The sequence below is a fragment of the Thalassophryne amazonica genome, chromosome 5 (genome assembly GCF_902500255.1).
Source record: "Thalassophryne amazonica chromosome 5, fThaAma1.1, whole genome shotgun sequence".
Lineage (NCBI taxonomy): Eukaryota > Metazoa > Chordata > Actinopteri > Batrachoidiformes > Batrachoididae > Thalassophryne > Thalassophryne amazonica.
This window is the reverse complement of record NC_047107.1, coordinates 114,606,284-114,621,458: the sequence shown is the minus strand read 5'-3', so window position 1 is coordinate 114,621,458 and position 15,175 is coordinate 114,606,284. Positions and strand designations below refer to the sequence as shown.

At 38.7% G+C, this 15,175-nt stretch overlaps 1 protein-coding gene across 1 annotated transcript in view; it reads left to right on the top strand.

The window, feature by feature from the left end:
- Positions 1-15,175, top strand: part of LOC117511146 (spermatid perinuclear RNA-binding protein-like) — a 196,080-nt gene that overhangs the window by 69,352 nt on the left and 111,553 nt on the right. Inside the window, exon 2 of the mRNA XM_034171126.1 lies at positions 12,955-13,093. Coding sequence (XP_034027017.1) covers positions 13,091-13,093 — 3 coding nt within the window. The 5' untranslated portion in view covers positions 12,955-13,090. The remainder of the gene's footprint in view (positions 1-12,954; positions 13,094-15,175) is intronic.

Here is a 15,175-nt window from a genome sequence, read left to right as displayed (position 1 = left end):
ATTAATGACTTGCAATTCATCTCTGAAAAACTGAAATTTATCCTCTTTGCTGATGACACAACGATAGTATGTTCTGGGGGAAACCTGGAACAACTTGTGATCGAAATGCAAATAGAAATTATTAAATTAAAAAATTGGTTTGATAGTAATAAATTGTCACTTAATATTTCAAAGACAAAATTAATGCTCTTTGGAAACCGAGAAATGAAAACAAAAGTAAATCTTAAAATTGACATGGTTCCTATTGAAAGGGTTAACCAACATAGATTTTTAGGAATAATAATCGATCACAGGATGTGCTGGAAACCCCACATTGCTAGCATACAATCCAAAATGGCCAGAAGTATTTCCATAATGGGGAAAGCCAAACATTTCTTAGATCAGGAGTCCTTATATATTATTTATTGCACATTAATATTACCATATATTAGCTATGGCATTGAGGTATGGGGTAATACATATAAAAGTAATGTAGACACACTTTTTAAGTTACAGAAAAGGGCAATAAGAATCATCCATAATGTAGGCTTCAGAGATCATACGAGTACACTGTTTTTACAATCCAAAATACTAAAATTTAGAGATCTTGCAGAATTTAAAACTTTACAAATTATTTTTAAAGTGAAACAAAACCTACTATCAGATAACCTCCAAAATTTGTTTAGTGAAAGAGAGGGAGATTACAATCTAAGAAGGAAATATAATTTAAAAAAACAGTGTGCTCGTACAACAATGAAACAAATGTGCCTTACGAGACATGGGGTGGATTTATGGAATAACCTAACTGAGGACATCAATTCAAAAGAAATTTAAAACTCAAAATATTAAAAAAATCTGAAACTGAATAACATAATTCTTAGTATACATACAGGTGTGCATGTTTGTGGATCTAAACTGTTATATTATTTGGGCATGACGAATGTATGGGAAATATGAATGCACACGAGTTGCCCATGATACATGTGTGTGGGGAAAAAAAAAATTAATATATCATCAAGTTTAATCGAATATAGGTAAATGTGCGTGCATGCATGCATGGGCTGGGTGCCCATGGGTGCATGTATGTGGGTTAAGTGTTATACTGTCAAATCTCATTGAATCTAGTGTGTGTATTGGTGTATGCAAGGGTATTTGTGTATAGAGGTAGTGTATTTATGTAAATACATGTTGATATGTATAATGCAAGGTGTGTGTTTATATAGGTATATATGATCTCAAAATGTTTTTATTTATTCTTGTCTGCTTAGTCGAAAATAAAACATGTGAAAGGGGGTAGAAAATATACGTTTTACTTCATTCTACTCCCTTTGAGTAATGTACGGATTTTCAAAGATGAATCAATCAATCAATCAATCAATTTTTTTTTATATAGCGCCAAATCACAACAAACAGTTGCCCCAAGGCGCTTTATATTGTAAGGCAAGGCCATACAATAATTATGTAAAACCCCAACGGTCAAAACGACCCCCTGTGAGCAAGCACTTGGCTACAGTGGGAAGGAAAAACTCCCTTTTAACAGGAAGAAACCTCCAGCAGAACCAGGCTCAGGGAGGGGCAGTCTTCTGCTGGGACTGGTTGGGGCTGAGGGAGAGAACCAGGAAAAAGACATGCTGTGGAGGGGAGCAGAGATCGATCACTAATGATTAAATGCAGAGTGGTGCATACAGAGCAAAAAGAAAAAGAAACAGTGCATCATGGGAACCCCCCAGCAGTCTACGTCTATAGCAGCATAACTAAGGGATGGTTCAGGGTCACCTGATCCAGCCCTAACTATAAGCTTTAGCAAAAAGGAAAGTTTTAAGCCTAATCTTAAAAGTAGAGAGGGTGTCTGTCTCCCTGATCTGAATTGGGAGCTGGTTCCACAGGAGAGGAGCCTGAAAGCTGAAGGCTCTGCCTCCCATTCTACTCTTACAAACCCTAGGAACTACAAGTAAGCCTGCAGTCTGAGAGCGAAGCGCTCTATTGGGGTAATATGGTACTACGAGGTCCCTAAGATAAGATGGGACCTGATTATTCAAAACCTTATAAGTAAGAAGAAGAATTTTAAATTCTATTCTAGAATTAACAGGAAGCCAATGAAGAGAGGCCAATATGGGTGAGATATGCTCTCTCCTTCTAGTCCCCGTCAGTACTCTAGCTGCAGCATTTTGAATTAACTGAAGGCTTTTTAGGGAACTTTTAGGACAACCTGATAATAATGAATTACAATAGTCCAGCCTAGAGGAAATAAATGCATGAATTAGTTTTTCAGCATCACTCTGAGACAAGACCTTTCTGATTTTAGAGATATTGCGTAAATGCAAAAAAGCAGTCCTACATATTTGTTTAATATGCACTTTGAATGACATATCCTGATCAAAAATGACTCCAAGATTTCTCACAGTATTACTAGAGGTCAGGGTAATGCCATCCAGAGTAAGGATCTGGTTAGACACCATGTTTCTAAGATTTGTGGGGCCAAGTACAATAACTTCAGTTTTATCTGAGTTTAAAAGCAGGAAATTAGAGGTCATCCATGTCTTTATGTCTGTAAGACAATCCTGCAGTTTAGCTAATTGGTGTGTGTCCTCTGGCTTCATGGATAGATAAAGCTGGGTATCATCTGCGTAACAATGAAAATTTAAGCAATACCGTCTAATAATACTGCCTAAGGGAAGCATGTATAAAGTGAATAAAATTGGTCCTAGCACAGAACCTTGTGGAACTCCATAATTAACTTTAGTCTGTGAAGAAGATTCCCCATTTACATGAACAAATTGTAATCTATTAGACAAATATGATTCAAACCACCGCAGCGCAGTGCCTTTAATACCTATGGCATGCTCTAATCTCTGTAATAAAATTTTATGGTCAACAGTATCAAAAGCAGCACTGAGATCTAACAGAACAAGCACAGAGATGAGTCCACTGTCCGAGGCCATAAGAAGATCATTTGTAACCTTCACTAATGCTGTTTCTGTACTATGATGAATTCTAAAACCTGACTGAAACTCTTCAAATAGACCATTCCTCTGCAGATGATCAGTTAGCTGTTTTACAACTACCCTTTCAAGAATTTTTGAGAGAAAAGGAAGGTTGGAGATTGGCCTATAATTAGCTAAGATAGCTGGGTCAAGTGATGGCTTTTTAAGTAATGGTTTAATTACTGCCACCTTAAAAGCCTGTGGTACATAGCCAACTAACAAAGATAGATTGATCATATTTAAGATCGAAGCATTAAATAATGGTAGGGCTTCCTTGAGCAGCCTGGTAGGAATGGGGTCTAATAAACATGTTGATGGTTTGGATGAAGTAACTAATGAGAATAACTCAGACAGAACAATCGGAGAGAAAGAGTCTAACCAAATACCGGCATCACTGAAAGCAGCCAAAGATAACGATACGTCTTTGGGATGGTTATGAGTAATTTTTTCTCTAATAGTTAAAATTTTGTTAGCAAAGAAAGTCATGAAGTCATTACTAGTTAAAGTTAATGGAATACTCAGCTCAATAGAGCTCTGACTCTTTGTCAGCCTGGCTACAGTGCTGAAAAGAAACCTGGGGTTGTTCTTATTTTCTTCAATTAGTGATGAGTAGAAAGATGTCCTAGCTTTACGAAGGGCTTTTTTATAGAGCAACAGACTCTTTTTCCAGGCAAATGAATGAAATGAATGAATGAATGAATGAATGAATGTGCGCAATGTATAAATGTTTTTAACTTGCTCAATAAAGTATTCATCATCATCATCATCATCAATGGGAGGCAGAGCCTTCAGCTTTCAGGCTCCTCTGGAACCAGCTCCCAATTCGGATCAGGGAGACAGACACCCTCTCTACTTTTAAGATTAAGCTTAAAACTTTCCTTTTTGCTAAAGCTTATAGTTAGGGCTGGATCAGGTGACCCTGAACCATCCCTTAGTTATGTTGCTATAGACTTAGACTGCTGGGGGGTTCCCATGATGCACTGAGTGTTTCTTTCTCTTTTTGCTCTGTATGCACCACTCTGCATTTAATCATTAGTGATTGATCTCTGCTCTCCTCCACAGCATGTCTTTTTCTTGGTTCTCTCCCTCAGCCCCAACCAGTCCCAGCAGAAGACTGCCCCTCCCTGAGCCTGGTTCTGCTGGAGGTTTCTTTCTGTTAAAAGGGAGTTTTTCCTTCCCACTGTCGCCAAGTGCTTGCTCACAGGGGGTTGTTTTGACCATTGGGGTTTTTATGTAATTATTGTATGGCCTTGCCTTACAATATAAAGCGCCTTGGGGCAACTGTTTGTTGTGATTTGGCGCTATATAAATAAAACTGATTTGATTTAATTTGATTTTTTTCATTACAACTTCTACTTTCTTCCTTAATGAGACCCTTGAATGTCTGTATTTACCTGCAAATTTTAAGTTTGAGGGCTCCACAGCGTTATGGGAGTTCCTGATTGTTTCCCAGTAGTTAGATTAATGTGATGTGGCCTCCTGTGTTATCTTTGGGTTTTTTTTTGGTTGGGTCAAATGCTAGTCAGTAATCCTTTGTAAGAGAGAATAAGCCCCCCCCCCCCCCCGCACCCCACCCTTTTAATTTATATCCTGCCTTTTGCAACCTTGCAGAATTGCAGAGGGCATTATTTGAAGTCTTCAGTGAACATGAAAGCCTGCTCATAAAAGTTCCCCACAGTGAAAATGACCCAAATACTATAAATGTAGTCTAAAATAACCCTGCAGGGTTCATCTAACCTTCTTTAAAATGGAGGACTACAACAGGAGGCATTAGGGAGAGAGTACCTGAGGATGTGATGGTTTAGAGCACCAGAGCCATTTGGTGGATGTTTTTTTTCTCCAGAGTGGAGTGCTGGCTGTTTTTGTAAAGGTGTCGTGTGTCTCCTGAGCCTCGCAGTGTTGGAGCCTTTGCATGCCCTCTGAGCCACATATGTTTAGCTAATATGTACTTATTCTTCACTATGGAACCACACGTATGCTGTGTTCATTTCAAAGCGTAACCTGATGCAAGCCACAAGAAACTTGAGATTTGATTAAATGACAGTGAATGAACTGGTGAATACTCTGATCCCTTGAGTTAATGCAGGCTGTCCCCATTCAACCAAATTGAATTTGATTTCCGTTCAACATGCAGAGCCACCTCTGATCCGTTGTGGTGATGCTGAGTGGAAAAACAAGGAAGAACCCGAAGGGACTTGCTTGCTTGTGTTGTTGTGTGTGCTGGAACATGAATGCAAAATCGCCTCATCTGAAGTCACAAATAGAATATATGCTTCATGGAAACAAATATTATGCCCCCCCCCTTCAAAAAACAAGCAAATAAAAACAAAAACACCACACAGATATGGGAATATTTACCTGGATTTTCCCCATCTACCACAAACATGACTGTTGAATTTACAGTTCAGTGCAGTTCCAGATAATTTGGTGAACAATGGTTTGATGTTAATAAGTCCAGAAGTCATGTCAGTGCTGATTGTGTAAAGCAGAACATTTAAGCCTGATTTATGCTTCTCCATCTCTATAATGACGCAGAGCCCTCTGTGTCACTGCGTTCCCTCTCTGAGCCCCTCTTCGTAGCCTGACATGCACCTCCCAAAAACTGACACTACACATCGAAAAGATGAAGACCACAAGGGCTGTGATTGGTCAGCTTTCTGGTTTCACTCCTTCCTCTCCCATCAGATTTAAAAGTTTTTGCAGTGCACACACCAATTACATTTCAATCGTGGATCAAATAGAGGAATGTTTGGCAGAAAAATACGCAAATATGACCAACTTTACAACACTACAAACACGCTCAAATGACCTGCAGTTCATGGTGGGAAACTGCATGTAATGTTAGTTAGGAGGTTGATGATTGTATAAAGAAGTAGAGGTCATTGAGAGACAAATTAGTCCAGAAAAACAAACACGACGGAGAACTTCGAAAGGGTCATGCCCACGTCAATGTCTTTGCATAGCCACAGAGTTGTAAAAGCATAAGTCAGGCTTTAGGTTGCTGTGGGGGATTAATCATGCTTTAAAACGAGTCAGCCTGGACAGTGAGCAGATTTTATGACCTTTCAGTGAGCAGTCTGCAATGTAGGTGCGCAGCACTTGTGTTCTAAGACTGTCTCTCGCTCTCTCTCCTCTCTCCACTAACACTACAGCACAGATGACGGGAGAGACCCTCGCTCATTTCAACAGAACGGCACCATTTAACAACTCCAGCAAACATTTCTGAAGCAATCGGTTGATGTTATAAATCAGACAAGGAAAATAATTGCCAACCAAACAAAAACACTAAAACAACCAGGAAAAAGTAAAGTGGGCAGCTTCCCAAATACGCTAGCACCATGTTGCTACTCCGCTAATCTGTAATTGAAACCTAGCCAATTATATTGTGATATGACACATTTTAATCACATAAAAATTTATTCTGGTATTCTTGTAGACTGTATGATTATGGCACACCCCTGTTACCAACCAATACTTAGAATTAGAGCCTAACCGATATATCGGCCGGCTGATATTATCGGCCGATATAAGCCCTTTTCAAAGTACTCACTATCAGCCAAAATTTTGCCAATAGAACACCAATAATTTCTCATAAACAGAACAGTTACTGAAGTGATGTTTATGTCGGCAATGTAAAATGTCCTTGCACCGTTTGTCCAGTAGATGGACCTCTGACTCCATTCAACTGAGAACTGCTTACGCCCCTGCTTAAATGTGTTCATCACCAGCCCCCGTAGTTCGCCGTCACACTGCACTGATCGGCTGACAAAAGCATACAAGTAAGTTTATATGGATGTTGTTTGTAATAACTTTGAGATTACATTCACCCCACATTTCTCCAGTTTCAGTTCAACTCAGTTTGATTAACTCAGTTTATGTAGTAATGTGTCAAATGAGCTTCATTGCATCTGTCACGCTTTTTATTAAGACCATGTTGTGCAGACCATATTTCTAGCATGAAAAACTTTCGTTTACTGCTAAGAGGTTGAAACATTCAGATTCACTGGTCGTCCGGTAGGGTTCTGGGAATTACTGCCATTCGCTATTAACCCTCTGGGGCTGACGCCGTCGTATACGATGGCTGGGACCAAGCTTTACTAAATTGTAAATACATTTTTAATGATATAAGATAGAAACTTACTTTTTTTTTTTTGCTGAAAAGTTAACTACGCGGACTTTCAATCCACCATTGGCCATCTTGGTACTCCTTATAGAAGATGTGTGATGACATGTGCAATGTGAGTGTCCAATCGGAATTGGTTCTCTGTCACATGGTTTTCCAAAATCCAATCGTAGGGCAGATTTACCTCACGTGATATGGCAAAGATCATTTTCAGGAGTGATATCTTACTAGTTGGCCCGTTTGAATAGCCCTCTAACTGCTCCAATTGCATTTTTGCATTTTTTGAACTTGAAAATTCTTCTCTGTTATAAAGTTAATCAATATGAGGACAAAGCTTCAGCTTTTAGCTCATACCTTTTTTGTTAAGGGTCCAAAAAAGAGCATTTTATTCATAAAAAAAAAAAAAAAAAATATATATATATATTATCGGCTGATTTATCGACTATTGGCAAATCAGCCGATTTATCGATTATCGGCATTTTTTTTCATCCAAATATTGTTATCGGCATCGGTCGGGCTCTACTTGGAATCAATGTACAGCAAGTGCTATATTTACACTAATAATAATAAAAAATTGTCATGGCTTACTTGCTGCAAACATTTGCCTTTGATGTCTTATCAGTGGTGTTAATTGCTGTTTGGTAAAATGCAATCTTTTTGTTCTCACTCAAAATCTGAGGTTGAAGTGTGTTTTTATTTATTCTCTCACGATGTGGGCGTGTTGTGAAGTGTTTTGAGACTGTGATTAAAACTTGACTCATACCAAGTAGATGCAAATAAGCAGTCCAGTGTTTTATAACTCACCATGTTATCTTTTTTATTTCTGTAAAGCATTTTCAGCACTATGCTGAGGGTCATAAAAAGTCTCTCTTTATGTGGGGAAAACTAGCTTTTTGTGTGCACTCAAGCTATGGACTGTTTTTGTTTTTCATCAGAATTGTCTTTGCGTAACATGCTGTGCTTGCCATCTGCTGGCACTGCAGCACTGTCAGTGTCCTTTTAAAAAAGTCATTGGTGGATCCTTAATTACAATGTTTAATCATATTACAAGCTTAAATCTATTAAACATGCAGCAGAATCTTATATACAACTTTATAGTTTCTCGGACTGCACAGCAATGTACAACCCCAGTTCCAATTAAGTTGGGACGTTGTGTAAAATGTAACTAAAAACAGAACACAATGATTTTCAAATCCTCTTCAACCTATATTCAACTGAATACACCACAAAGACAGGATATTTAATGTTCAAACTGATAAACTTTATTGTTTTTTGTAAATATTTGCTCATTTTGAAATGGATGCCTGCAACACGTTTCAAAAAAGCTGGGACAGTGGTATTTTTCCCACTGTTGTTACATCACCTTTCCTTCTAACAACACACAATAAGCATTTGGGAACTGAGGGCACTCATTATTGAAGCTTTGTAGGTGGAATTCTTTCCCATTCTTGCTTGATGTACTGCTTCAGTTGTTCAACAGTCCGGCGTCCTTGTTGTCGTATTTTGCGCTTCATAATGCGCCACACATTTTCAATGGGCGACAGGTCTGGACTGCAGGCTGGCCAGTCTAGTACCCGCAGTCTTTTACTATGAAGCCATGCTGTTGTAACACGTGCAGAATGTGGCTTGGCATTGTCTTGCTGAAATAAGCAGGGACGTCCCTGAAAAAGACGTTGCTTGGATGGCAGCATGTGTTGCTCTAAAACCTGGATGTACCTTTCAGCATTGATGGTGCCATCACAAATGTGTAAGTTGGCCATGTCATGGGCACTAACACACCCCCATGCCATCACAAATGCTGGCTTTTGAACTTTGCGCTGGTAACAATCTGGATGGTCTTTTTCCTCTTTTGTCCAGAGGACATGATGTCCATGATTTCCAAAAACAATTTGAAATGTGGACTCATCAGACCACAGCACACTTTTCCACTTTGCGTCTGTCCATTTCAAATGAGCTCGGGCCCAGAGAAGGCGGTGGTGTTTCTGGATGTTGTTGATATATGGCTTTCGCTTTGCATGGTAGAGTTTTAACTTGCACTTGTAGATGTAGCGACAAACTGTGTTAACTGACAATGGTTTTCTGAAGTGTTCCTGAGCCCACGCGGTAAGATCCTTTACACAATGATGTCGGTTTTAATGCAGTGCCGCCTGAGGGATCGAAGGTCACGCGCATTCAATGTTGGTTTTCAGCATTGCTGCTTATACTGTATGTATAGAAAGTGCCCCATCTTTGCCTGTGAACGGCTGAGCTTTTTGGGGATGCTCCTTTTATACCCAATCACGAGTGTCCTCAGTTCCCAAATGCTTATTGAGTGTTATTAGAAGGAGGTGATGTAACACAGCGGTAAACATACCACTGTCCCAGCTTTTTTGAAACCTGTTGCAGGCATCCATTTCAAAATAAGCAAATATTTGCACAAAAACAATAAAGTTTATCAGTTTGAACATGAAATATCTTGTGTTTGTGGTGTATTCAACTGAATATAGGTTGAAGAGGATTTGCAAATCATTGTATTCTGTTTCTATTTACATTTTACACGATGTCTCAACTTCATTGGAATTGGGGTTGTATGTATGTATGCATGTATGTATTTAATTTATTATTGGAACATGATTGCTGACGTCTATACTCTTGTCCAACACATTTCCACTTGGATTGAAAGTGACGAAGTGGCCAGTGTTTATTGGAAGGACTGTCACAAAATGCTGAACAGACCTTTGTGATCACCCTGTGACCACCATCATCTTCTTAACTGCAACAATAACAAGTCAACATGTTCAAAAAACAACTAATGTATATGGAAGAACTCTGTCACCAAATTGAGTGCGCATCTTTGGGAAACGTTGTCTGGATGGGGCAGAGAGACAACACTTGAATACACACAGTCACCAATCTTCAGCCAAAGGTAAAATGTAGTTACATGATGATGTGTTATGTCGACATTATAAATAAAACATGTTTTTTGTCTGCACTTTGTCCAGAGCTCACATGTAACAGGCTTGACTGAGGTGTAACCTGGCCTCTGTGATTCTGTTGAGATGTTTTTAATGGTTTTTCACTGACAGCTTGATTACACTGTAGGCTTTGGTTTGGTGTTGCAGCAATTTATTGATTAGTAATTGATTATTAATCAATTATTAAATAAATTCCCAACTATTTTGATAATCATTCTGCATTTTTAAGTAAATTTCCAAATTCACTGTCCAAATTAAGCTTTTTTTTTTGCTATTTCTTTACTCCTCTGGCATTCAATTAAAAATATTTGGGTTATGGCAAAACATAGACAGTCAGTCAAGCAAATAATCAACAAATTTATTAATGAAAATAATCATTAGTTGCAACCCTCCTTTGGTTCACAGCTCATTAGCATTTGGCTTTGTGTGCTGTTTCCTGACTTCAACATCTGGATATAATGGTCAGAATGTGTCCTGCATAGTATAATTAAAGTTAGAGTGAGTCTGTGATTAAAAGGAATCCTATAAAACCACCGCAGCAAGGGATCTGAAGCTTACTGGAACCAAGAAAGAGGTTTTGTTGTCAAAAGCTCATTTATTTTAATCACAATGATGAGGATATTCCTTTTTAGTGTGTGTGTGTGTGTGTGTGTGTGTGTGTGTGTGTGTGTGTGTGTGTGTGTGTGTGTGTGTGTGTAACTTTAAACTTCTGCGTTTTGGAAAAAAGTTAGGAACAAACACATTTATCACAAGATGAGATATAAAAATGTTTTAGATGGGTTTTTTCTCAGTCACTGTTCATTATTCTTTACTACTTTGAAACAAACAAGTATTTGTGTTCCAGAAATTGGGATAACACACACACACACAAAGGTGCATGGCAACGAAATACTGTATGATGAGTCTTGTGACAAGAAGTTTTTGTTTTGAGTCTTGGTATACTCTCACTATGAAATATGTGTTGTATGCTCAAACTAATGTAGCAAAGTCTTGATTTTGTAGTAAGGAACTCCTGATTATTTTTAATGCTTTTAAGCCAATATACCATTGGCAATTTTTTGGCCTTCTTGATTCCAAAATGAAGGAAATCGGGAGTTCATCACAGTCGCAGTCTAAATTTGTGTGTCATAGTATTAAACACCATTAGACGCCAGGTTACTGCCCATTACAAGCAACAGTGAACGCATCACCATGACTTGGAAGCTACTGGGCATGCTCAACAATGGGGATGTGTGCAGTCTGTGTGCTAATGTCTGAGCTTATAACTACAAAGGTAAAATGTATCTGTTAACATCCGAAAAAACTGTCTTCTGCTGAAGAGTGTGACGGGCCTTTCATGGGATTACGGATGCATATTATATTTCCAGAAGAGTTTTAAAGAGGTCAGCAAACAATGAGTCTATGAACACACACGTGTGCTTTAATTTCAGCCTTTAATTTTAAACTAGCATCAAAGTGATTTCACAACCAAATCCACATTCATTCATTCATCGTCTACCGCTTAGTCCATTTAAGGGTCGCGGGAGGCTGGAGCCTATCCCAGCAGCCATAGAGCATGAGGCGGGGTACACCCAGGACAGGATGCCAGTCTGTCGCAGGGCCACAAACAGACAAACAAACATAGACACACCCACACACACACCTACGGATAATTTAAAGATTCCAGTCCACCTAACCCACATGTCTTTGGATGTGGGAGGAAACCGGAGCACCCGGAGGAAACCCACGCACACACGGGGAGAACATGCAAACTTCACACAGAAAAGCCACGGAAATTGAACCCATGACCTTCTCGCTGTGAGGCACCAGTGCTAACCACTAAGCCACCGTGCTGCCCACATTCAAGCAGAAATGTGAAAAGCAAAAGATGTGTATTACCACACAGATTACATCCAATTATTCACCTTTGTGTATTACAAAGTCGTGATTCTCTCTCTCTCTCTCTCTCTCTCTCTCTCTCTTTCTTTCACTATAGCATACCCAGATTGGGCACCCGATTGTATTTTTAAGACACAAAAATAAACAATTGGGTGGCAGAAATCAACAGTGCAAGACCTGGTTTTGATGTTGATACAGAGCCCCAGCTGATAGTTTATATATTAAAATGCGTTTTCATCCATATGCAGCAGAGGTGCTGATTATATCAAAAGGGCTTAAAACCATCACAATATATTTCTGGCAGTAAATTAATGCATTTTTACAGATTTGTTATAGATTTTGTTTTTGCATTACTTGTGGAAAGCAGAAATCAACAAAATAGCATAAAGCTGGATGTCACTGATATGTCAAATTTAATGATGATTTTTGTTTCCCAGATACTTATTACCACACACAGAATAAATAAAAATTAATGTTTTTTTCATTAGTTTTAATATGGTTTTACCTTTTTATATATTGTATTGCTGCAAAAAGAATTCTCCTCTGTAAAGATCTGAAATTAACTGTTTTGTTTTGATGGTTTCTTCTGTATATCTATGTAAATATAGATATCTATCTATAGATATTTATATATTTTTTTAGGCATCTTGTGTTGTTTTGCATAATACACACGAAGCGAGTGCTGATCTGCTGCCATCTGAAGCTCCCCCCCATCTCCAGCAAGAGATACAAAAGTCTAACTGCAGTTCGAACAGCAGCACCAAAAATAATTGTAATAATTCAGTTTTGCAACAAAGTTGTATTTAATTTTGTTTAACGTTTGTAAAATGTGTAGCACAGTGGCTGTAAATATAACATTTCATGGTACTACCATATTAGTCACGACAACATAACCCTGGGTGGTAATTCAGAACTCCATATCCTCATCCTAAATCTAAATCCTACAGTATTTCCGGGATAGAACTGGTTTTAGTTCAGAAACATGTTTGGGAATTTTATCTTGCTTCATTTCTTTTTGTTTCTTTGTTTCCTGTAGTAAAACTCATCTCGATGTTAATTTGAAACACTGGACCAAGAGGCAAACAGCGAAGCAACTTTGGATGAAGAGTTTGAGTGATAGGATCCTGGCCCTCACCTAGGCCCCTTCCACAACACACGCACGCTGCTTGGACATGGTGAAGCCACTTTGCATGTTTGCTGTCATACTAAATTATTATTTGCTTCTGATTTGTGGTTTGACTGATGACTCAAGTTGGAATACAGTGGTTGAAAATCAGCTCACTTTTCCGTGTTTGCCTGCTGTGACATTTTGTCAATCACATACCTGTAGTGTTGCAGTATTTTAACAAGTAGTTTGTTGTAGGGGTGTGAATCATTTGGTACATCACAATTCCATTTGATTCAGATTCATGTTATCATGATTCTATAGGGGCGGCAGTTGCTCAGTTGGTAGAGCAGCAACCTGGTGTTGCCACTGCGGCTGTTTGACTTCTTTCTACTCGGGGTGATGTCGTGCTAAATGCACACAAGCATTTCTTGTGTTCCCAAAATGCTTGACTTCATTTTGCACAGCTCACATATTGAATTGGTCATGTGAAGCGTCTTCTTACTCAAGATGTTATCAAATCCCAAGTGTGCCCAAATGCATGCTTTTAACAGAGCTTTATATACTATGAATGTATCATTAGTAGAAATCTGTCAAAATTCTAGTTATTTATGTTCGTGTGACGTTGTTGAAGCAGTTCCTAATAGAGATTATGTTCCTTATCATTTTGTATTAACCCTCTGGGGTCCGAGGGCATTTTTTGGACAGTTCACTTGCCTGGCATAAATGATTTATTATTGCCGTTAACAGCTCTCCCTGCATCCCACAATCAAGTTTTATCTCTCTCTTTTTCAGGACAACCTGTACTTTCAGAATATATATGCCATAGTTGTGTTTTATAAGTGTAATAAAGGTTTACAATCAGAAATACGAAAGGAAAAAGTGAAGCGGAAAATAATTTTCCACACTCATTTATTTAAAACACACAGTAAACTATAATAAACAACTGTTTGACACTTTCTAAAGGTAATTTGGGTTCTTGTGTGAAAGACTGTACAACAAAAAGGTTCAAACAATGAACACAAATGCACATTTTGAACAATATATACAAAATGGTCTATGCGTTTTGTTTGTCTTCATCACAGAGCAATTTCTGTCTGCTCTTACACAAAGGTCACATCATAAACTTCTACTTCTACTGTTTTGGAGTGTAATTGGGATTAAAATAATCAAAATGCAGTGATCAGGTTCAAAACTAAGGATCCACCATTAGTCCGAATCAAAGATGAGTGATTAGGATCACAGGTTCAGGACCTAAGGATCAGCATCTAAGGTTAACTGTCAGGATAAATGTTCTACAATCACTATCAAAGGGTCAGGATTACAGTCAAAGATCAGCGTTCAGGATCAAAGGTCAGTCATTAAGATCAAAGAGGAGTGATCAGTATCTCAGATCAGAATCACAGGTGACTGAGGAGGAACATGGATCAGGATCACAGAACAGCGTTCAGAAACAAAAGTGAGTGATCAGGAGCAAAAGCCACAATCTGGATCAGAGATCACCAGTTAGGTTAGTTAGTAGTTTTTGTTTACATTAAACGATGCTTTGAGTCTTTGGCAGAGGAATGCGCGGTTTAAGTGCCATCTTAATTTTTAATGTGCATTAGTATATAAATGAATGGCTTCAACCTGTCAAGCACTACATTGTAGTTAATGTAGTGAATGTTGTTTTCTAATTGTGCACACGCATTGTGAAATGATCTAATGGGAAAACAAGTTAGAAGTTAACCTGATGCTGGGCTGGCCCTGTGTCCAAACTCACTGTTGTAGCTGTGAAAGTCTTAATCTTTCTTTTAGATCTTGTTCATGTGTGTGTATACATGCTTGATGTCGCTGCCTCACACTTGCTGCTACAGCGCCTGAACTGCCCCTGGCTGTTTAGTGAGAGATTAGCTAGGTCGTGATGAATGACCCTCGCCACTCCAGCACATGCCCCTGAGACTTGTGGCTGTAAATTATTAAGGCACCGTCATAAATAACTCCCCATAATGAGAGGCGCTTTCAAGCTATAAGAGGGAGGAAAGGAAAAAGGAAGCCTCCGAGTTGAAGAGAGAAGGGTGATTGAGCGAGAGATGGTAGTTTGTCCTTGGACTCAATGCCTGGTATGATGCTCTGGTGGCAGGCACAGACATTGAGGCTGGGGGGAGAGAAA